Source organism: Pinus tabuliformis, chromosome 4_1, assembly GCF_031772625.1.
Source record: "Pinus tabuliformis cultivar Carrire ecotype Pingquan chromosome 4_1, CPIR1, whole genome shotgun sequence".
In the NCBI taxonomy this organism is placed as follows: Eukaryota; Viridiplantae; Streptophyta; class Pinopsida; order Pinales; family Pinaceae; genus Pinus; species Pinus tabuliformis.
Window position 1 is genome coordinate 72,853,791 of NC_142303.1, and position 25,081 is coordinate 72,878,871.

General features: G+C 40.5%; 1 protein-coding gene across 4 annotated transcripts in view; it reads left to right on the plus strand.

The window, feature by feature from the left end:
• Positions 1 to 1,278: 1,278 nt before the first annotated feature.
• LOC149174211 (uncharacterized) overlaps positions 1,279 to 25,081 on the plus strand; it is a 130,638-nt gene continuing 106,835 nt past the window's right edge. For 2 of the 4 annotated variants that reach the window (XR_016258473.1, XR_016258474.1), the window contains exon 1: positions 1,279 to 1,546. Coding sequence is in view for 2 of the 4 variants with exons in the window: in XM_089422552.1 (XP_089278678.1) it covers positions 1,430 to 1,546 (117 nt within the window). In the remaining 2 variants the exon portion in view is untranslated. The remainder of the gene's footprint in view (positions 1,547 to 25,081) is intronic. The other 2 variants (XM_089422552.1, XM_089422553.1) reach the window with 1 other exon arrangement.

Sequence of the window (25,081 nt, forward strand, 5' to 3'; positions counted from 1 at the left end):
TCAAAGTTTCTTTTGTAGCTAGTAGCTAAAACAAGATCCTCATCTAGCCAAAGAAGATTAGGGTTGGAATCATTGTCTAGAAGAATAGTTTGATTAGTTGCAGTTCTAGCATTAAATTCTCTTAACAAGAGAATATTGCCTTTAGTCCTTAGATTGTGAATATTGTGTTTTGGGATATTATAAGGGTAATTTCTATCTACATCGTTTTTCTTATAAAAGATACAGTTGATAGGTGCCAAATAATAAATTGCGATATAAATCCTCTAAGCATTAATGTTAGAGATTTCAATTAAAATGTACAGATTAAGAGGGTCTATCTTATGGAGCCAAGTATGAGGAGAAACATTCTTTTTTATATAACGAGTTATTACTCCAATCCCTCTACGAGAGGATTTCTTATTCTATGATGACCACAAAATGAATCCATCTATGTGAAGGATGTTGGACTCTTCATGCTTCCAAGTTTTGAATAAAATAATAATATCAATTTCACTCAAGATCCAAGTTAACATAAGACCTTCACACCATGGAATCCAAGTTAACATAGGACCTTCACACCACGGAAAACCACTATAGTTCCAAAAAGGATTCAAAGCGTTCCAATTTTTTTTTACTCTCATTTTGGTCTTTATATTTTATAATAGCTTTCTTATTTCCAATAATTACTCATTTGTCTTATTTTACCTTTTGAAACTCCTTGCTTCATTTAACTTGGTATACTAAAATGAGATGACATCTTTATTTTTTTTGTTTCACATAGGAAAATCTGGGTAGATCAACCCTGAAGGGAATCAAGTCCCGCCGGCTAGACTATCAGGGCCTAACCCCAAGGACGTTGAGGAGATCAAGTCCCACCGACTAGACTATCAGGGCCTAACCCCAAATGCGTTGAGGAGAATTGACCCTGTGACCTCCTTATTGACGAGGCACTTAACAACAGAGGGTTGGCTCAACCGATTGAGCTAACCCTTTGGGCTTAGATGACATCTTTATTAGAAAAGCTACTATCTTCATTTATAAAAAAATATAGATAATAAATTTTTAAAATTTGATTAAACTTATAACTATTTTTACCATTAAAATTTTACAACGAAGAAAAAAAAACTATTTTTGCAATTAAAATTATTAAAACAAATTTTCAATTTACAGAACTTTATAATAAGTAGCGAAGATAAAAGAGTAATAACAAACCAGCACTAATTTTTTTAATTAATTAAAACCAATAATAAATCATTAAAAATGGCTGAGCCACATAACCTCTATATAGCCGACAGAAAATGTTGTTCACCCTTGAAATAAAATTCATAGCCAGGCAACGAAAGTTCACCTCCAGCCCTTGAAGTTCAAAGCTCACATGTATATTAAATTGAAGGGAGAGCGATATTATGAAGAGGGAAAAACGATTGTCATCTGAAATCTTATATTAGATATGGAAGAGGAGGGTGACAAGGATCGAAGAAGGGAAGCTGCAATTGCTGCCACTCCAGTTCTCCAACCCAATTTCCAAGCCGAGTCTGTTTCCCACGAGCAGCTGCAGAAACTAAAGGTGCATTTAAGATTCTGTTCTGTTTGTTTATTTGTAACGTAGAACTTTCTCACGATTTCTCAGGATTGCGTTGACATTGCATGCTTATACACAGCTTTCAGATGCTCTATTCTCACGAGGATCAATGCACCTTTAATTTTTTTGCAAGATCTCAATCACTCTATGCTTACACTGTAATTTCCACAAGGCCATTTACACAGTATTCTCTCTAAATCCACTTCACTTTTTATTTTGAATGTTGAAATTTGCTTCGTTGATAGTATGATACTGTAAACAATTACAATAAAACAGTGACAGCAACAGGCAGGCCCCTAACTGTCTGGCCTTAAATGCCTTACTAAGCAGAAAATACTCAAAACCATGGACCGACCTCTCAACGAAAACGTAGTTCCTCTAGCTGGGGTGGGATAGGGTGTCAACATTGGCAACAGTCATAACTCAACAAGGGAAACACCTGAAGGCAAAAACAAGAAATTCTACATATCTGAAGACAGGACAAGCTACAACAAACATGTATTGCCCACATACTCACAATACTGTGGACCTCAAATATGGAAAAAGGATTCACCGAACAAATAAAAATTTACAAAACTTCCACTGATAATATTGAAAGGGGCAGTCTCATTGTTTCATTTTTTTGCCTTTTTCATCAAAGCCAGTGATATAATTATTGGCAAGATTGAAATATTTTGTCGTTTAAATTGCATTTTTAAATGTTTAATTGAATTCAGCATCCCAAAAAACTGTTAGGGCACTCAGATTGTGCAGACTACACAGCTCAAACCTGTAATTCCAACATATGGCTTCCAGATTTCGGGAAAAATTGACAGGAAAATATGCTCAGAAAAAGGCAAAAAAGCAGAGTAGTTAGTCTATGCTATTTCGAAATTCCTCATAAGAAATACATGTTTACAACAATATTTGAAGTATGGTCAATGGAATTGTTGGCTGTCTTGGACATTTTTTTGGTTGTTTTGTACAGTCAACAATGGAAAAAAACTAACACTGGCAAGAAAATTGACCCTTTTTGTTATGTTAAATTTGGCAACTAGGACCAAACTCCACCTTTGACAGCTCATATGATGGAGATGATATTTTTGTTGGATTCCTTTTTCCGAGAGGTGTAGGATTGATCTAAAGATCATCTCATTCTGACATGTATAAATGAAATTATGAATTTATTTCTTCTATGGACAAATTGTCAAGGTCGGCCAGCAATCTGATGTAGGCTCAGAAGCCCAAAAGTCATGTCTCTTCACCCTCAACCGTTACATATAAATAGAAGGACCATCTACCTCATTTGGACATTCATCATCTCACACATACCTCTCTTTCCTCATCTGATTGGGGTGTACGAATTTCAGGCAGCCTTCTTCTCCTCCACACGTGTGAAGGGTTGACTGCAATTTCTGTTTTCCAGCGTTGACCAAGTTGCAACAAGTTTGACCAACGTTGACTGGGCAATGTTTGACCTTGTTTGACTGCAATTTTCTTGGGAAAAATTCTGTTTGGGCAGGCCACATTCTTTGGCACAGAAACCGAGATTTTATGTGCTATTTGACCAGCGTTGACCAAGTTTGACCGATTTCTTTAGGACTGTTTTGGGCTGATTCGGACTGTTGTAGGAGGCCAAATTGACTGGGTTTGACGGATCTGATTTGGAGGAGTAATTCTGCTGATTTGACCAGCGTTGACTTTCTTGTTAGGGCATCCTTTTGACTTCAGTTTGACTGGACAGATTTGATTGTGTTTGGGAAAGTGAATTTTGTATATTGTACTCTCTCTTTGCTGAACTTTTGAAGAATAATAAGAAGACTTGATCAAAAGGTTTCCCCACACTCGGGTTTTTCCCTGGCATCCGCCAAATATTGTGTCCTCTTCTCTTGGCTTGTCTTCTGCTTTTTATTTATGTTCTATCTGCGTTTACTATCATGTTAATGTGATTGCTAATCTGGAAATTGATATTGGGCTGATAAGAAAAATTGAAGTAAATTGCTCTTAAGCATAGAACTTACCATTGTTATCTAAAATTAACATGTTACTATGATTGCAATGTGCGATTTAGACATTTTTTTCAGCAAATCACTGGAATCTGGCTTTATAATTTTAGGTCAAATTGGAAGTTTTCATTGTTGAAATTGCATTTTTGAATTCATAAATGGATTCAGCACCTGCAAAAAAACCCCTATGGCACCTGGATTGTCCAATCTCACCAATTGATAACTTCGATTCCAGCAATTTTTCTAAATTTTTAGCCAGAATTTGGGAAAAAATGATCAGAAAAATATGGCCAGAAAAGATCCAAAGCTCAGCATGTTTAGATTATGTTCAGCAAAAATGCCTTTACCACGATGCCCAAAATGCAACAGGCCATTTACACAACCTGCAAAAGAACCACAGCACAGCCCCCAATGGGAAGGTAATCAGCAAGCAGCCTTTCTCATAATGACAAGTGCACCGTCCACCACTGCTTCTTCTGGGTCAAAAGGAAGAGAAATGACCATATTTTCATTCTCGTATAGATATTTTAGAAAAAAGCTTGATCTATGAGGACGCTGTCTCACAATGTAATTTCCTTCCTATGGCGTAACCATGCCAAATAGAAATCCTCATGTAAAATTGACTGCTGTCAATTAGAAACACCATAAGGTTCATGTATCCAGCAGTCCTTTTCACCGCAGAAATGGTGATATAATACTCACATGCCTAACTCCTTTAATGCTATAGTCCTTGGGCAAACATGGGGATCTCTGAAGGCCGACTGCAGACCCTAGACCTCAACTACTGCTACATTGTCTCTCCACAAAAACCTTGAAAGGATAGGGCCATACAATGAAGAAATGGCTGAAAACAATAGAAATGCATAGCCATCAATATGTTGGTTCAAGGGTGCTCCACCTCCATCGATTTCTGCTTTTGTTTTATAGTACAAGCCTTGAATGATCTTTTGATATGTCTCCCACTCCTGCTTACGGCGCTGTCTTCCATGTTGGAATTGGAAGAAACAACTTGTTGAAAGAAACAACTCTGTTAGGCTGTCTTCTTCCCGTAGGTTTCAAGTAGGAGAAATGCCCAAGAGTGGTGAGGTAGAGGGCCATATCTCATTACCCCAATAACGAGAATCAGAAAGAATCTAAATGCAGCTTTAAAAAGCAAAGGCCAAATTGGGTAAATAAGGGAGGGCTTGTATAGCACTATCACTGTTTATACCTGCCATTACCACTATCCTATTGTTCATGATTAATATATTGTAGTTCGTGGTTCGTAAGTTGGGCCCTTATCCCTTGTAAGGCAGCCAAAATGGCCCACAATCCCATTGCCGGCCATATTACTGTAGTAGTTGGGGAAGGCATCAATGCGCAAGAAGACCCACAGGTTTGTACCCAAAGTATTTTATGGAGTAGTGTCTCTACTCCTCTTGAATAGCCTATTAAAATTACTCCTGATGAATATGAAGAGTCTTGTCTCAAATATAGTTTGGATGCTGTTGTTGGTTATTTATTGCTTGTATCCATTTAAAAAATATGATCCCTGCTTGGGCCCGGGAGTTCTGGGAAGTGGGAAGTTGGGAACCATTTGGATGGCACATGTCTAATATTAGGAATTTGATCAATGGTTTTCTTCATGTTTCATTTAGGGATTCTTCTAGTTGCCTGTTTATCATGGAGTACGCTCCATGGATCTGTAGAATACCCTTGTAGTATTTGCTCGTTGGAGCGAATATTTCTTTGTTAGGTTTCTGCCCAGCTTCAGTGCTCTATTTGGGTCAAGTTCCCTGTCATCAAATATTGGCTTTTCTTGGAAAGATTAGCCCCATCCTCTGGAAAATTTATTTTCCATTAGCTCAAAAGGGCCTTCCATCCACAATCCAATAAGAGAATTTGCGTCTAGGTTAAACTTTCGGGTGATTTAAAGGAGTCTATTGCCATCCAAGTGGGAGAAAAGAATTCAACACTAGCGGATGAGATACATTTATCTAATCAATATGCACTTTTATTGTTAAAGACTTGAGAATCTGATGAAGGATTGTTCATTAATAGTTTAGCCATCTATGGTGAACCGTGAACCTCACATCCTTCAAGCTAACACAACCTCTTCAGGTTCACTCCATGTGTGAGACAGGAAAACATAGATACAAAATAATTTGTACGGAAAGAAGAAGACGTGTGGTTTATATGGAAAGAAAGATAGTCATATATAAGAGATGCATAGAACATGGGAAGAAGGAGAAACGTGCAATAGTAGAGGCACATGGATCAGAGTGGCTAATTATCCATGAGAAGTCATATGATTTGTTTAGCAGAGTTTAGCAGTACATGGGTCAGACCGGCTAACAATCCATGAGAAGTCCTATAATTTGTTTAGCAAAATCTGGCAGTGTAGACAAAACTTTTGCCCTAAGGAGAAATTTCTCAGACAGGATATAGAGCTTTCAATAGACATACATACATTTTAAATTTGTTTAAATTTTTGAGAAACTTATTAAATTTTGAAGTGTTTATCGGAGAGACAATTTCTTTATGGAATGTTGGGTATTGGTCACAATTCATTTAGGAAGAAATGATCAATGGGTAAATTGAACAAACTTTATCCATCTAGTACAAAACCTCACCAAAAGTTGTACCAAACGACGTGGTATAGAATAGATGCCCAAAATTTGATAGAAAACAATTTGAAAAAAATAGCAAACAAAATGTTTATCCCAATGAAACAACGAAGAGTGGTGGTGTATTGTTGGTTGGTTGCCGATGTGGGAATTCTGTACACAGGGGGATACTTAACATGGACAGATGTCTTGATGATTTCTACCTTCAGTGCCGAAATGAGGGTGATGGCAACCTGGTGGAGCATCAACAATGGTTTCTGAAAGAGATGTGGTTGTTGCCATTCTCTAGGCTGGGAGATGCTCAATATGGATGGTTGTCTAGGTGACTTCTAACTTTAACGTCAAAATCAGGGTGATGGCAACCTGATGGAGCACCGATACTATGTTCTTGAAGAGATGTAGTTGTTGTTGTTGAAAATGTTTGTCATTGATGCCAATGCCTGTCCAAATGAAGGAGAAGATTACATAATCTAATCGTACATTCCGAGACCTTTCTGACGGTATATGACACGCTTCCTAACTGCTCACGGTTGAGGAGATATGAATTTTTAAAGTTGTTCATTATTCAGCCTTTGAAAAGTCGGCCCCAGCCAGTGACAAGTTGGCACCACAGTGGATGGTTTGGACCCCAAAGAGCACTATAAGTATATATAGGCGTTAGTTGGAGTCATTTAGGAAATTCGCTCAAGGACATTTTCGGGACTGTTTTAGGCAGCAAAGGAGAAGATAAGGCTGAGCTGAGGGTGGCAATCTGAGTTGAAGGAAGCGAAGTTGAAGTTGCTCTCTGTTGAAGGGTTTTGGCACATTCTTGAAGGGCATTTTGGCATATTTTAGGAAGGATTTTAGTCATTTTTTGAGGCTAAATTCTGGTGCATTAAGGGCCAAGTTCAGGCCTGTTTCTGAAGGCTGAGTTAAGGCTGGTTTGGGCCGAGTTTATACCTGTTGTAGGTCACATTTTATTGCAGAACAAATGAAACTCTGTTGCAGACCTGTCCTAGCTTTAATTGAGTGAAGGGCCGAGTTCTGTCCTCTTTGAAGGCTGAGTCTCAAGACTGACATAGAAGCTGAAGCCTGGTGCAAAGGAAGACTGAAGTCTGGTGCAAGGGGAGGCCGAGTTCTGGCCTGATCCAGGAGGCCCAATTCTGGTGCAAAAGAAGGTCGGTTCTTGGTTCTTGGAGTAGGCTGAGCCCATCGAAAGGCTGGCTGGAATGAGTTTTAGAAGAGAAAAAGAGAGCACATCTTTAAGGTTCTGGAGGCCGCAGATTGGACGGTATATTTGAGAAAAGACAGCAGGTTGGTATAGGCTGCCAGTAGGCAGACTTTTGTTTTGGATAGACAATAAGTCTAAAAAGGGGGCAGCGATAGTTGATCAGTGAACAGCAAGGTTAAAAGTGATGTCTTGAGGAGGTTGCAGGTAAACAGACTTTTGTGAACAACAAGCTACAGCTGTGAAGTAAGGCAAGAAGATCGTGGGCTACTTAAGAAGAGCAGATCAAAGGCATACAAAAGACTTTTGTTGAATAGGCCAAGGAAAGCAAGAAAAGCTAAGGAAAACTGACGACAGAACCAAGTACTAGGACAAGACAGAGGAGTAGGACAGGTGGCTGTAATTAAGATCGAAGGTGCAAACCTAAGGATGTCATTGTCGGGTGACAATCCCTACTGAAGAAAGGTAGGTGCCTATGAATTGCTGAGTTGGTGCTCAGCTGAAGAGATTGGAGTCTCTTGTGAGTTGGTGCCTATGAAGGTGCTGAGTTGGAGCTCAGCTAGGAGACTTAAATCTCCTGTAGCCTGGTGCCTACAGAAGTTGTAAGTTGGTGATTATCGAGGATTGGTGTCCTCATCTTCTTGACATGTTGGAGCCTGCAATTTTTGTAATTTGGTACTTAGAAAGGATTGGTGTCCTCATAAATGATTTGGGGTAGCATCGGATGTGCTCTAGCCATGAAAATTGGTGGAGAGGTTAAAGCACATGAGATCTCCAAGACCCAGAAATGGTTTGGGCAGATTGTACCCGGTTTGAGAGATTTTAAAATAATTAATATTTTTAATGGAGTTCCTAAGTCTAAACTTAGGAAAAATAAAATATTAATGGGTATTAATATAAAACTTGTTTAGAAGGTTCCAAAAGTCATGGATCAAGCCAAATCTAATCTTAGCCGTTGATTAGATTTAATCTCAGCCGTTGAAGGACCAACGAGAAAAGTATAAGAAGAGGCTTGAGGGTCAGTTGGAGAACATACCACAGTGATCAGTCATTCATTTTGCTTGAGTGGGGTTGCTAAGCAAAAGTGAATCAGTGATCAGCAGCGAGGGGTAGTGAGTACTGGACACAGAGGCAGAGATAGCACTGAGAGATCAACGCAGAAGCAGGGAGAGCGAGAGCAGCAGCCAGTTCAGGCCACACAGAGCCCAGCAGAGACAACACAGAGGCTAGAGAGACTACGTCATCCACGCAGAGGCTGCTGGAGTGACGCAGAGGGTCCCAGAGGCTACGCAATGCCTCAGAGGGCTGACACAGAGGGGCCTGGGGCTGATGCAGGTTAGCAGGAGGCTGACGCAGAGGCTAGAAGGGCCAACATTGAGCTTCAGAGTTGCCAGAGAGGGTTTTGTGGGACAAGTTTTCTGAATACCTATTTCCGAATATAGAGGTATTGCTGCCGTGTATTTTTCTCTGTCGGGTGAGCCGGTTAGGCACCTAGTTGTACTCAAGGAAATACTGCATAATAACAATCCCTCAGAATAGCTACACCGGTTTTCCCGTATAGGGTTTTTCCGGGACATTTGTCTAAAAATAACGGTGTCACTTGTGTGCTTGTTTTCTTTTAGTTGATGATCTGTAGATGTTGTGACTGTATTGTGTTTATTTCGGTATTTAAATGTTTTAAATAACTTGTTCAGAATTTACAAGTAGAAGAAATAAACAAGCAGAATATAGATTAATTTTCTAACGGATAGACTTAGAAAATTCAACATGGTATCAGAGCGTGGTTACAGATCACAGGAGAGTTGAAGGCATCAACTAAGCAGAGCATTTGCAGCAGAATCAGCTGTCCCGAGTGACAGTAGCTGATCCTTGCAGAAGCAACAGAGGAAGGGTTGATGCAAAGGGACTGCATCATCAGTTCGGGCCAGAGAGAGGCCAACATAGAGGCTGAGGAGGGTAGAGAGAGGCTCATGTACAACCACGCAGAGACTAGGAGGGTTGATGCAGTGGTTGAGGGAGCTATTTTTGCTGTAGCTGAGATTGCGCAGAGCCTAGAGGCTCAGTGCTTCAGTTGCTGGGGCGAAGGAAGGCAATTTGCGGGAGCGAAGCTGGTGGGGTACTGTGGTCAGAACAGTACCTAATAGGGCAAGACCAAAGTAGAGGAAGTTGCTGCCGAGGCGGATTTCTAGCCAAGGAATTCGGACCAGGAGGGAAATCGAGACTCAGAGGGAGTCCAGAAAAGAACTTCTAGACGGGAAGTAGAGAGACTTGGAGGAGTCAAACCGAGAACTTCCAGACGGGAAGTAGAGAGACTTAGCAGGAGTCAAACTCTCAACTTCCAGGTGGGAAGTTGAGAGACTCAGCAGGAGTCGAACCAAGAACTTCCAGGCGGGAAGTAGAGAGACTTGGAGGAGTTGACAGAAGAGCAGTGAGATGGCCGTGAATGGGCTGAGAGATCAGGAGTCAGGACAGGTTGGACGGAGCGTCCAACTTTGTGGTCTTGAAGGCCAGGATTTTGTCCATTCTAGATAGACATCATATCAAGGGCTCACCTTGAGAGTGATCGCTATCCCAGTTGACCCGGTAGCTAATGTAGGGTACGAGGAGGCAATGGCTAAGGCAAAGTGTATCATCCTTGATGGGGTCAAGGATCATGTGGTCCCACATATTGCCGAGAAGGAAACAACAAAGGAGATGTGGGACACTTTGAAGACATTGTACCAGCATACTTCCCTGTAGAGGAAGATGCTCCTGGAGAATCAACTAAGGTCATACCAGATGCAGAAGGAAGAGCAGATAGATGTCTTCCTCGGTCGGTTGAAGGAGATCCGTGACCAACTGAGTTCCATAGGGGCCATGTCGGATCAGGAGTTGATGGTAAGGACCGCACTTAACGCAATCTTCGAGGATTGGGAGACATTTGTCCAAAGCATACTGGGTAGGGCGAGTCTTCCAGATTGGGAAGAACTGTGGGCGACTCTTCGTCAAGAAGAGATCAGACGGCTGACCAAGATGGGGAGTAGCAGCAAAGGGGTTAGGATCAAGAAGGAAGAGGAAGAGGATGCGGCTCTAGCATCTGCGGGAAAGCAAGAGAAGAGGAAGAAGGACCTATCCAAGGTCAAGTGCTTCCATTGTGGGGAACTGGGTCACTATGCGAACCAGTGTCCGAGGAAGAAGAGTAAGGGAGAGGCTTTTGACTCGAAGGCAGCGCCAACGAAGGCAAAGAAAGAAGTCGAGGAGGATGACGATTGTGCCATGAGTGCTCATGTGCCACTTGAGAAGAAGTGGGGAGACATCAAGCTGTAGTCAGGAGGACTACAAGCGATGAGGGGCAGGATCCTTGAGGTACCCAACTTCTTGGATTATACCTTGTTATGGGAGCCCTGAAGAGGAGTAGCAGGATTGGCAGATGCAGGTAGAGACGGATGTGGATGAAGCGCGGGGAGTGCTACAGTTCAGGAGTCCCCGGGCAGCGCAAGGCTAGCAGGCTACAATAGTGCGAGAGGCATAGGAGTGTTACAATGGTGCAAGATGGCACAGAGAGGTGTGCAACGGTGCAGGATGGCATAGAGAGGTGTGCAACGGTGCGAAATGCAGGGAGTTGTTGCAACAATGCAGAGGTCAGTAGAGGGAGCACTTGTTAGCGATAGAGAGAGCTTCAACATCGGGAGTGTTTCTAGCATGATAGGGATGTCAGAAGTTGGGTGGATCAGTTACTTACTTCTCAGTAATTGAATTGCAATGCAGTCACAATTTGCAGTAGCACGATGCAACATGATGAGAGGGGGATGCAGCGTTGGGAGGATGGACCAACAACACGGATGCAGAGGGAGCTGTCATACGGATGTAGCAGTGGCAGTGGCAGAGACATGGGCAGCAGTAGAGGATGCAACAATGCAGAGTATGTTGGGCGAGGAGGCCTAGCATCAGAATAGGTACTGGTGCCGGATGGTCAGGGTGATGCTCAGTGTGGAGTATTACTAGAACACAATCCTCGTTAAGAGGGAGTGTTGATTTGGGGTAGCATCGGATGTGCTCTAGCCATGAAAATGGGTGGAGAGGCTAAAGCACATGAGATCTCCAAGACCCAGAAATGGTTTGGAGTCTGGACAGATTGTGCCCGGTTTGGGAGATATTAAAATAATTAATATTTTTAATGGAGTTCCTAAGTCTAAACTTAGGAAAAATAAAATATTAATGGGTATTAATATAAAACTAGGTTAGAAGGTTCCAAAAGTCATGGATCAAGCCAAATCTAATCTCAACCGTTGATTAGAAATTTAATCTCGTCCGTTGAAGCACCAACGAGAAAAGTATAAGAAGAGGCTTGAGGGTCAGTGGGAGAACACACCAGAGCGATCAATCATTCATTTTTCTAGAGCGGGGTTGCTAAGCAAAAGTGAATTAGTGATCAACAACGAGGGGTAGTGAGTACTGGACAGAGAGGCAGAGACAGTACTGAGAGACTAGCGCAGAAGCTGGGAGAGCGAGAGCAGCAGCCAATTCAGGCCACGTAGAGCTCAGCAGAGACAATGCAGAGGCTAGAGGGACTGCATCATCCACGCAGAGGCTGCTGGAGTGACGCAGAGGGTCCCAGAGGTTGCGCAGTGCCTCAGAGGGCTGACACAGAGGATCTTGGGGCTGAGGCATGTCAGCAGGAGGCTTACGCAGAGGCCAGAAGGGCAAACGCTGAGCTTCAGAGTTGCCGGAGAGGGTTTTGTGGGACATGTTTTTTGAATCCCTGTTTCCGAATATAAAGGTATTGCTGCCGTGTATTTTTCTTTGTCGGGTGAGTCGGTTAGGCACCCAATTGTACTCGAGGAAAAATTGCATAATAATAAACCCTCAAAATAGCTGCACTGGTTTTCCCGCATTGGGTTTTTTCGGGGACATTTGTCCAAAAATAACGGTGTCACTTGTGTGCTTGTTTTCTTTCAGTTGATGATCTGTAGATGTTGTGACTGTATTGTGTTTATTTCGGTATTTAAATGTTTTAAATGAAGTGTTTAGAATTTACAAGTAGAAGAAATAAACCAGCAGAATATAGATTAATTTTCTAACGGATAGACTTAGAAAATTCAACACCAAACTCTCAAAAGAAGTCTCCTTCATAACCATGAAGACAAAATTTTGTAAAGAAGAAGGCAGTCAGATCTAGAATAAGGCTGCACCATTAATTTTGAAGCAGAATTTGTAAGGCTGAGAAGAGAAAATATAAGGCCTAAAGAACAATTGCAAATCCTTGAAAAGAAGAATCACAACATTGATAAAACAAAAGTTGTCCTCCTAAGATGTCAAGCAAAGGAAATAAAAAAGAGAGAAGAAATGTTGACAAGTCCACTAAAGGAAAATGTTGAGGACTATGAGAAGTTAGAAGCAGAAGTTGATGAAAAACAGAAAGAGTAGGAGCAAAAATTGTGAGAAACTTGAAGCAGAGATTGTCTCATTAAGGAATGAGGTAGACAAGTTCAACAAGAACATGAAAATTTCTCAAATGTTGGATGATATTCTTAGAAAACAAAGATCACCATATGACAAAAAAGGTCTTGGTCATGTGGGTGACATTCATACAAAGAGGATGCAAGCCTTAAGTCACCAGAAAATAAAATTGAAGAAAAGCCTAAAGGTCATGCTAATATTCTTCAAAGCTCCAACCACAGTGGAAGCAAAGGAAGAAATTAGGATGAGGTTGAAAGAGCCACTACACTAAGAAGCTATTTTGATGCTCTCAAGGGGTCCATACACAACTCAAGCAAGAATGTAATAAGAGACAAAGGTCAGCAAAGAATTGAATCTTTTCCAACGCAAAACAATTTTAGAAGAACTACTTCATCAAGGGAATCCTACTCAGCGAGGTATTAAACCATAAACCTTGGTCATTGTTTTTCATGCACAAACTTTGGACATAAAGCAAGGAATTGTAGAGCATATGCCAAGAATGAATATGTAAGTAATAGAGGCCCTTTTCAGACCTCTAGAAGTAAGATTTCTGACAACCAAATCGAAGGTCTTGTTGCTGCCTTACCTACACACCTAAGTTAATGTGGGAAAAATCCTCAACCCCACTAGGTGTGGCCTTGGTGGCAAAGCTAAGAATTGGGGCTGTTACCTAATCCCAATTCTCTCTGTCTAGGCTCTTTCCTCGCTAAAGCCAAGGGGGTGGACCCTAAGGAAGATACTAAGGAAGGCTTGTTAGACTCAATTGTTGAAATGTAACTAGTGTTAGTCTTCGTAATTTGTACTTGAGCCATGATTTGATGTAATTATTTATGTACTTGTCACAAGAAAAAGAAAAGAAAAATTATTTGTAAAAGAAAATTATTATTATTGAAATGGGTTTCTTTCCCATCATGTTGTGGTCCTAGGTCAAAGCACCCATTGAGTGCTTTAGGGGTCTTTTTGACAAGTCAAAAGGTCTAAGTCATGATGTACTAGCCCCTTGAGGGCTCATGTAACAGAGAAGAAAAAATACTATTGTAAAATGTCATGTCTAGAAGCCTCTAAGGGATGAGTCGGCCAACACTCTTTATGTTGGCCCAAGGAGGCCTTATTACCACTCAAACTAGCAAGGGACCTAGGAGGGGATCCTATAGAGCAACTACTAGGTCAAGTGGCAACAATGGAGTGATAGTCCACTGTCACCTCAGCTAAAGCTTCCTGCTCCTTATGAACTTTCACTGATGGGAGGAGTCCCAGTATGAGAGGAATCACATGAATGGATGGATCAATGATAGGATATGGGTGATTCCTAAAGCCTATTGTTAAAATTGGCAACTAGGGCCAAACTCCACATGGGTCATCTTATTTATGACAACTGATATTTTTCTTGGATTCCTCTCTCCGAGAGGTGTAGGATTGATCTAAAGATCACCCTATTCTGACATGTACAAATGAAATTATGAATTTATTTTGATTATGGTCAAATTGTCAAGGTCAGCCAACAAACTTATGTAGGCTCAGAAGCCCAATAGTCACGTCTATTCATCCTCAATGTTGCATACACTGTTTTACGAAACGGCCGAACCGAAACGGAAACGGCCGTTTCGTTCCGTTTCAATAGCCCCCAGCTTGACCCGGCCCATGACCCGGCTCGGTTGACCGGGTCAGCTATGACTCGGCCGAGTCATAGCTGACCCGGTCAACCCGGCCGGGTCCCATCATGACTCGGCCGTTTCACTCATAACCGGCTGGGGCAGCGTATTACCAAAAAAAAATCAATTTTCACTTAACATTTGGCAGTTTAGAGAGATTTATGCTTATGCTAAACATGACTTTAATGATTTAATCTCAATGATGAAAGCAACATCTTCTTAGGATTCCATTATACCAGTCATGACTCATGACTAACTATGCAGTAAGCATCAAGCTGCCTTGACACATGGGCTAGAGAATGGTAGACCTCAAGAAAAGAGGATTATTGAGATGGGAAACTTCAGCTTTGAGGTTGAACTAGTGCTTGTGTTTGAATTTATACAACCACTTGTTAATCATGGATTAGTGATATGCAAGAAAGGACGTGACTTCTTGGTTTCTATTGTAGAATCTTAAGGAATTGGAGAAATTAAACTCCGTCAATGTCAAATTGGCATTTCTAATCGTGCAAGCATAATTTCTACCCTAAAAAATTATTGGATGCACATTAAGTCTCCTCATTTAGTCGCTGTTACGTCTTCCAGCAAAATTAAGATCAAAGTGTATTTGATGATTGAGGTAGGATGGTAGCAAATATGCTTAGAAGTTACCTGTTCTTTGTATTAAAGATGACATGGGCAATGTAAAAATAACTATGACAGACTACAGTTGACTATGTATGTATTTACTATTGCAGACTACAGTTGACTATGTATTTACTATTGCCATTGGGTACACCGTCCCATTTTGATATAATGGATTGGTTCATGAGCCTACTTTGATCATATGTTGTCTTCCATGTATATTATAATGTTGTGTGTTTGGAAACTTGAATGAAAATCTTTAAAATTATGTTTAAAATATTTAAAATTATGTTTTTTTGTAAAAAAAATAAATATTTAATGTATTTTTTACAACGACCGAGTCATTGAAATCGAGCCGGCCGAGTCATTACCGAGTCCGAGTCCGAGTCCGAGTCGATCCTCGGCCGAGTCCGAATCCGAGTCCGAGTTGTAAAACACTGGTTGCATATAAATAGAAGGTGACTTAGCCTCATTTGGACACACTCATCTTCACACCTCTCTCTCTCTCTCTCCTCATTGATTGGGTACAGATTTTTGGGCCTCTTTCTCTCCACATGTTTGAAATTTCACGAGAGCAGAATTTCAGGATGCCGAAATTTCAGGAGAGAATTTTTGGACAGTTTGACCAAGCATTGACTAGCATGCGTTGACCTCCTTTGATTGCGTTTTTGTGAGGGCTATCTCTGTTTGGGCAGGCTGCATTTCTGGGCACAAAAATCGTGGCTAAACGTTGACTGTTGACCAACGTTGACTGCAGCTAGGGTTGACCGTAGGTGGGCTGTTTGACCAGACTTTGTCTGGGTTGAATTTGACTGTTTGAGGGCTGTTTTATCTTACTGTTTGGAGGTTGAAGTTGACCAAATTAGACCGAATTGTTGAGGGTCAAATCAGCCTTGTTGACCAGCATTGACTTTTCTGGTTAGTGTTGGAATTTCTAAGTCTAACTATTAGAAACCCTTCATGTACTTTTCTGATTTATTTCGGCCTACTTGTTCTGATTAATTAACAAGTTATTTACCATGTAAATACTGAAAATAAATAGAAGTACATGCTCAACACATTACAGATCATCAACTAAAGGAAACAAAACAAGCACACAAGTGACACTGCTGTTTTTGGACCAATGTCCCTGGAAAAACCCAATGCAGGAAAACCGGTGCAGCTATCTAGGTGCCAAAACCGGCTCACCCAACAGAGAATAATCTCGGCAGTAGTACCTCTCAGTCAGAGGCAGATGTTCTGGCTGAAACCCCGGATAAACACTCCGACAACTCCCAGCTCTAATTTGCCTCACGAAAACCCTAGCGTCAGCCTCTAGGGACTGCGTCAGCCCTCTCTGGCCCAGCGTCTACCCAGGCATTGTGTAGAAATTTCTCATTTCCCACCCCGGTTTTCAGTTTCTCCTTATTTCTCCCATATAGTTAAATGCCCTTTCCCATAACCATACATTTAACAAGCTGGAAAAAATAAATTTGCTGAAAACACATTCTGGAAATTTTACAGAATGCTGGAAATTGCAGAAATAAAAATCAGCGGTGCCGGTAATAAACAGCCATTAAAACACATTTAAACACTGAGATTTTTGGTCAATGTGACCCTGGAAAAACCCCCTACAACTCTTGGGGAAAACCAGTTTGAGAGCTCTTCTTTATTTCTGGAAAATGCCTTTTTACAGTAAGAGAAATATTCAGCAAAAATCAGCAAGCAAACTTTTACAACTTATCTCAGCCTTGCTGAAACTCAGCCTTGCTGAAACTCCGCCTTGCTGAAACCCCGCCCTGCTGAAACTCCGCTGTATAGACTTGTTGAAACTCCGCCTTGTTGAAACTCCGTTGTACAGACTTGCTGAAACTCCACTGCTGAAACTCCGCTTTGCTGAGACTCCGCTGCTGAAACTTCGCTGCTCACTGTCCAGAAATCTCCCTTGCTCTCTTGCTCTCCTTCTCTCAATCTGCCCATGAAAGAATTAATGACCTTTTCCTCCTTTTCCTCCTTTAATATAACCCCAAGTGACTTTTGGGTGATCCCTAAATCCAATGGCTGAAATAGATTGAGATCTAAGGCTGAGATTAAATGCTCATTTATATCTCACTTTTTATTTTTTAATTCACCCCCCTTTAATAAAGACCCACTTAGTCATTTATTTCCAAAGTCACTTTTCCTTTCTAATTTTTCATTGACTTTATAAAAGTCACTTTAAAATTAGACTTAGTAACTTTATCACTTAAAGTCACTTTTAAATCAGATTTAACTTTATAAAATTATAAAGTCACTTTAGGAGAAAAATTAAATTCTTTTGGACACTTTTCCCTAGGCCAAAGATCAAAGGCTAAGGGAACCACCTGTCCTCCGGTACCAAATTTCAACACATTGCGCAGCTCTTGGCTGCCTCTGCGTGAGCCCTGGATGGCTCTGCGTGAAGCTCAGGCTGGCTCTGCATCCCTCTCTCCCAGCTTCTGCACTGATCCTCTCGGTACTATCTTTGCCTCTCTGCTTCTGTATTCATTGCCCCTCAGCTGCAACTCCGATCACTCCTTCGATTTCCTCATCAAGCCCAACTCTAGAAAATCGAATTCTTGATCAATTCGGTGTGTTCTCCAAGTGACCCTCTAGCCTCCTCTTATACTTTTCTCGTTGACAAATCAACGGTCGAGATTAAGTCCCTAATCAACGACTAATATTAACTTTGGCTTGATCCATGAATTTTGGACCCCTCTAACATAGTTTCATATTAATTCACATTAATATTTTATTTTCCCTAAGTTTAGACTTAAGGACTCCATTAAAATTATTAATTATTTTAATATCTCCAAAACTGTTTAGAATGTGCCCAAACCACTTTTGGGTATTGGAGATCTCATGTGCGTTAGCCTCTCCACCAATTTTCGTGGCTAGAGCACATCCGATGCTACCCCAAATCAACAGTTAGGGCTCTTTTGCTGCTGTTATAAATTATTAGATTTGTAAATTGTACTATCCATCTCTGCTGAACTATTAAAGACTAAAAGAAGATTTGATCAAGGGTTTCCCCACATTGGGGTTTGTCCTTGGCTGGTGCCACATCTTGTGTGCTCTTGTCCTGGCTTGTCTTCTACTGTTTATGTTCTATCTACATTTTACTATCATGTTGATGTGATTGCTAATCTGAATATTGATATTGGGCTAATAAAGAAATTGAAGTAAAATTGCTCTAAAGCATAGAACATACCATTGTTGCCTAAAATTAACATGGAATAAGAACTGAGGTGAAGACAAAGCCCAGACAAGAGTGAAAGAGCAATCACCAAAGATAGTTAGACAAGGACAAAAGGTTCAATGGGTTCCTCATCCTACTTCTCGGCTGAAGACAAGCTCCATGATAAATCGGACTATCATGGATGGAAGATGTCTCTTGATTTGACCTTGGAAGAAAAAGAAGCGATGGACTATGTGCAGGGTAAAATCCTTGAACCTCCTTCAAATGCATCGGTTGCTGCAAAGACCAAGTACAATAGGGTTGAAGTCAAAGCAAAGAAGATTATTAGGGATTCCATTGACAAGCATCTGGTGGCATACATCTTCGAATTGAAGACCTCCAAAGAGATCTACGAACGGTTGGTCGACATGTTCAAGGTTAGTAATGCCAATCAAATTCTATTTCTCAAGAATAAGTTGAAAGATATTAAGAAGGGCAAGGATGAGGATATTCAATCCTATTTCTTGAGGATTACTGAGATCAAGAATGATCTACTCTCGATTGGAGAAGTCATCCCTGACAGGGAACTTACTCTCACCACCCTTGGAAACGCGACCTCCCAAAATTTTGGAAACGGGGAAACGCGAATATATATATATATATATTAGAAGTTAGGACATTTAAGAAATGTTAGGTGCAATCATAAAACATACATGATACATTATAACTTATTACATTTAAACATTATGATTAAATTTACATCACATTTACTCATGAATGTTCACATAATGAAAATAAAAATATTAGAATATCCAAAAGCAATCTTTATTATATATCCAAATCTCAAAATCAGCCTTTATTATATATATGAGGCTGCAAGCACAATAAAGACTATAAGGCTGCAAGAACTATAGAGACAAAAGACTAATCCTCATCAAAAATAAAAGCATAACCATGCTCAACAGTGGATGGTGGTGCTGAAGAAGATGATGGGCCAATTCCACTTCTAGGCTGGACCTCAATATTCAAGGCAGCAAGAGAGAGATCCAAATCAGGACTTTTTGCATCCACATCCCATTCTTTAGAAGGACCACTGGAAACTAAAAGCCACTTTAGTCGCTCAATAAAAAAATAGAAAACAAAATAATAAAAAAAACATAAGAAAAAGTCAAGTTGCATGAGGAAACTCTGCCGTACGGTATGAGTTTCCTCGTTTCCGTACGGAAACAGACCCTAGACCCACGTTTCCTGCAACTTAGGTCTAAAGGTCATTTCCATGGAAACCCTGGATCTAAGGGAGGAAGGAAGGGCAAGTGCTTTGTGATGAAAAGTGAAACTGTGGTGAGGCAATTTCCCTTTCATTTCATAATATTCTTACGTGAACCTGTGGGTTATGGCCCACTCCATCTAAATCAGAAGCATTTACATTGGTGGATTTTAACAAAAACCCAACCAATCACCAAACAACGGAGTAACACATAAACCCGCCAAAGAACGCCAGTCCCACTCTGGACTCCGAAGACGGGACTTCAAAAGAAATCAAACCCCCGATCATAATTCGTCGGGTCCGCTCTTTCCCAAGCCTTATCGGCTTCAATCTCCATCGTTGTTCTCACCTTCCAATCCGACAGTTGTTGGATTCCCCGATCAACAGAACTAATCGGTGATCCTCCACCGTTGATCAAAACCCATTTGATCCAACAGTGAACAACGATATTGGACGAGCCACTTGCACTAGGTTTACCTGCCTGATAAAGTGGTTTTCTCTCTCCATCCGAGTGCTACGTGTCAGTTGATTAATGGAATTGCTTAGAATTCCAAAAGACCGCTTACCACTTTTTCTTCACTCGATAAACAACTTCTTTGATAAAACCGCTTTTCTTCTTTGACTAACGCATGAGCTTATCGACGTGCGATGACCGTAGATCTTCGCCCATCAGATGGCTACGATGGCTTCTCCGGATTCCTCTTCCTCCATTAATATTCGTTGATCTAAATGATTTGATGGTTCCCGTTCTTTTCTGCCTACTTCGCTTTTATGCCATTTCTTAGTGTTTTTAGTGGTTTCGGGTTTACTTCAGGGTTTTGGGTCTTTATTTGTTTTGCAATACAACTCCCTCTTGGCTTAACTCTGTGTATTCTTAATCACTCTCATCCCTGAACTTCACTTGGATCCTTTGACCGGATTCATCGATCCAACCCTGATCCTACATACTCTCCTTCTTCTCTGTGTTCTGCTCGAACCTCACCTGCATATATATATTATGCAGAAACTTCTAATTCACACTAATTACATAAAATTCATAACTCCATACACACCACACAAATCAGAAATCGAATTCTCTGTATTGATAAATAAATATTTACACAGTTTCTTCTCTCAGGCCTGATTTCCAATATCAGTGTCCTTTGTTTCACAGGGTGCCCGTAGGCTTACCGTCAAACTCTTCACACTCTAACTCCCTAATTAACTAACTCTTTCTATGCCTTTTAGGCTTACATTTATACAAAAGGCTCTGTGAACCAATTCTGGTTCAGATCCTTAATAATTTCAACTAAAACCTAAGAATCCTCTCAATTCTATAAATCATGAACTAATCCCTAATTCAAGATCTATAATAAAATTCCAAGGCTATCAATCCCTATGAACTCTTAACTCTCTTGATTCTCTCATGTTACCCTTCATTCGAGAATATTTACAATATGCCTCACAATACTTAATTAATTCCCATTTTCATTAAAATCACTCAAAAACCTAAATAATTACATTAATTTGACACTTGGGAAACCAAATTCCTTAAAATACAAGACCCCCTATGTCTACTAAAATACAATGATTTTTCTTGAGCTGAATGCTCCCGCATCAGACTCCCAAGGTAGAAAACATTCATGATCTCCTTTTCATGTGTCTTCATATGTTGATAGAAAACCTCCAGGGTCCCAAACTTTATTTTGTAACTGCCCAAATGCCTTGCACCTTTGCTGCTGCTGTATATTTGTCGTCTTCTGATTCATTTTCCTCTCTTCAATCAGTTTCAAATTCTGATTGATCACACTTCTTGCTCTCATTTTCCTCAGTCTGGACTGTTTCATCATCAACTGCCATAGTTCTTCAATCTCCATTTCTAGCACATTCTTGGGCTGGTCCATACTTTGCCATTTTTTGCTATCTCTTTCTCGTTGCTTCAGGTTGTTGTTGCTGTCCACTAACTTCGGCACCTTCACATTCTGCATCTCATTGCACATTGTCCATTCATATTCAAACTGCTGATTACTTTCCTCAGCCTTTTCTACTTCAACTTCTGCTATTACTCTTGGTATTGCTCCAGGTACCGCTGTAGATATTGCTTCCACCCAAGCTTCCTGAATATCCTTGAAGATATCTTCCTCTGGAACATCTAATTTCTGCTCCTTTGGCAACAATTCAGCTTGTTGCTCTAATTCTTCCTCCTCTGTCAGCACATCAGTATGCTGATTTGAGTTCTCAACAGAATTCACGATACTGTCATCTAGTCTCTCCTCCACACCATCTGTTTCAATGATGTCTTCCTGTCTTTGTCCACTGTAGTGAACTTCTTCATTCTCATTTAGTTATGACTTTACAACCTGAACACTTACTTTTTGGTTTTCTAGTCTTTTCTCCAAAAGACTTATCTCATGCGATAAATTTGCCATCTCACTTGGAATTTCTCCTAAAAGCTCTGTACAATCCTCACTTTCTTCTTCTTTGTCACAAGTATAACTTCTTGTTGACACTACTTCTTCATTCTTGATTAGAATAAAATTCTGATCCTCCATCTCTGTGATAGTTTTAGATGTCTGTCCATCACTCTCCTTTTGGCCATTTAAGAAAATCAATTCCTCGTTGTTCTTACCAATAGCAAATTTCTTATCATAAGACATAATTGTCTCATCTCTACTGAAGATATTTCCTCCACTAAGCAAGGAATTAATGAACTTCTTCTGCTGTAGTAACTCAACTTGATTTTCATTTGAAAGGCAGTCATCATCATACTTTGCTTGGCAACTTTTAGCTTCATTCAAGACAATTCCATAAGATGGTTTGTCTTCTGCAATACTTGCATTCACACACAACTTGTCAATTGTAAAACCACAAGACCTCATGATCTCATTTGATGATTCAATCATCAAGTCCTCCTGCTGTTCTAAGTCCTTTACATGACTCATAAATATTTCAATGGTCTTCTCTTCAATCTCATCAAGTCCTTCACTTGATTGCTTGATATCCTTCTCTACTTCTTCTTGCTTTTGGCCATCCTCATGAGTCCAACTTCCTCTACTTTCAGTCCTTGCAATATGCTGAAAAGTAAAACCTTTTCCCAACTGTGTACAGGTATTTACATGAGACCTATCTATCTCATCTTCTTTTAGAACAGAATTTAGATTCTGCCTTTCTTCTTCCTCCTTTATGTCAATATCAACAAATTGTCCTTCTTCACATGTTTCACCTGCAAACATACACAAATTATCAGATTTAAAATCATGTGACCCTTTGGTCTCACTTGAAGTTTCAGTCTTCAAGTCTTCATCTTCACCCAGAACTTCACCTTGTTCTATGTCACAAATGGACACTTCCATTTCCAACTCAGCTTCTCTGAGTTCTTCCATCAGGCCCTTCACTTGCCTCTGCTGTAGCCTTCTTTGTAACTTAGACCACTTCACTGGCTTTTTCTTCAAGACCCAACCTAGTCTTTGGTTTTTTTCAAGTATCATCCTCAATACATTGAGTTGTTCTTTTATCTCAGCAATCTCTTTGTTGATTTCCTCTTGAATCATTCTCTTGCCATTTACCTTGGCATTCTCTTTCTTCACTTTTCTCTGATTGGGGCCTTCCTGAGAACCTCCACTATGACTATCAGTAGTCATTTTCTTCTCCATCTCTATGAGTTCTTCACTCACTCACTATGAGCTGCATTAAAGCCTCTGCAACAGCAAGTCCTCCCTGTTGCCACTTACCTCACCAAGCTCCCCTCTGTACTTGGTCTTTTGGCAAGCACTTGGTTCTCTGTCTCTAGAACCTCTTTGAGCACTTCTCTCTGCTCCTTCTAGGCTTCAACTCATCTGCACCTTTTAAGAACACAACTGTCCTCTTTATCCAACCTCTGTTGGAATTCTTCAAGGTTCTGCCACATTCTGCTTTCATTCAGAAACTTTTACCAGCTTCTTTTATCCCTTAGCAATTCTACCCACATCCTCTGTGGAATTGCCTTTGTGAGTTGCAACAATACCTCTGTAGTAACAAGTCTCCTTGCTACATATGCCTCACTAAGCTTCTCTCCTTTGAGCTCAGTCTTTTAGCATTTCTCTGGTTCTTTCCTCTGGAACCAATTGAGCACTCCTTGCTCTAGGTTGCTGCAATCTTCTCACCTTCTTATGCTGCTATCTTCAAGATCTCTGCATGATCTTGTTCTACCATTCTCCTGCACTTTGAATGGATTGTTCTCTGTTTCTTGCATCTGTAAATTCTGCTGCACTTTATCCCTGTGTGCCTACTGCTTGTCAGATTAAAATCTGATCTCCTCTTGCTTGCATACACATCTTAAAACATAACTCTGTTCTAAATTTCTCAAAGAACTTTTACATAGAATTTCCTTATTCTGCTCTGATACCAAATGATGCCAGCTTAAGTCGACAATACCCACATTATGCAAATAAAATTGCATGTCACTGGTCCCAGGCCTTAATCACCTGATCCATGGTGAAAACCTTCTTAAACCAAGGTTTAAGGCTTCTTAATTAAATCTCATGCGGGAATGTTTATTTGACTATTCAATAGTCTGACCCTCAATTAATCTTTGAGTGGAACTCTACTCAACCTTCAATAAACTTTGGTTAACTTTTTTATTACCTGCTCCTATCAACCCAAACCATGGTCAAGGACTTTTGGTTAAACCCGACTTAACTCTAAGTACATTTAATTCCTTTATTTCTATTATAACTCTAGTATAATATAAATACACATAACTCACTTAACTTTACCTATCTGCCAATCCACGGACTTTGCACATTTTCTGACGCTCATCTTTATCGGTTCAATCTTCCACCATCGATTTCACTCCCTCAGATCAACAGCTGTCGCGTCGTATCTCATTCACCCTTCGGAACTCAAATAAACTTCACTCTAGTCCATAAACTTCTCGGGTCCGCTCAGGCCATTAACCAGCACGCACTTCTCCGCGCGATCACCGTCTGATCACGAACCAAAGAACGGTCCCGATTCTTGGAATTCAACGAGGATTTAAGCCCGTTGAATAAACCTTCATCGCGTCCGCTTTTTCCACAAACATTATCGCGCTAACTCTCCACCATTGATCTCACCTTCCAATCCGACAGTTGTTGGCTTCCTCGATCAATAGAACTAATCGGTGATCCTCCACCATTGATCAAAACCCATTTGATCCGACGGTTAACAACGATATTGGACGAGCCACTTGCATGAGGTTTACCTGCCCGATAAACAACTTCTCTGATAAAACCACTTTTTCTTCACCTGATAAACAACTTCTCTGATAAAACCACTTTTCTTCTTTGACTAACGCACGAGCTTATCGGCGCACGATGACCGTAGATCTTTGCCCATCAGACGGTTGCGATGGCTCCTTCGGATTCCTCTTCCTCCATTAATATCCGTCGATCTAAATGATTTGACGGTTCCAGTTTTTTTTCTGCCTACTTCGCTTTTATGCCATTTCTTAGTGTTTTCTGTGGTTTTGGGTTTACTTCAGGGTTTTGGATCTTTAGTTGTTTTGCAATGCAACTCCCTCTTGGCTTAACTCCGTGTATTCTTAATCACTATCATCGCTGAACTTCA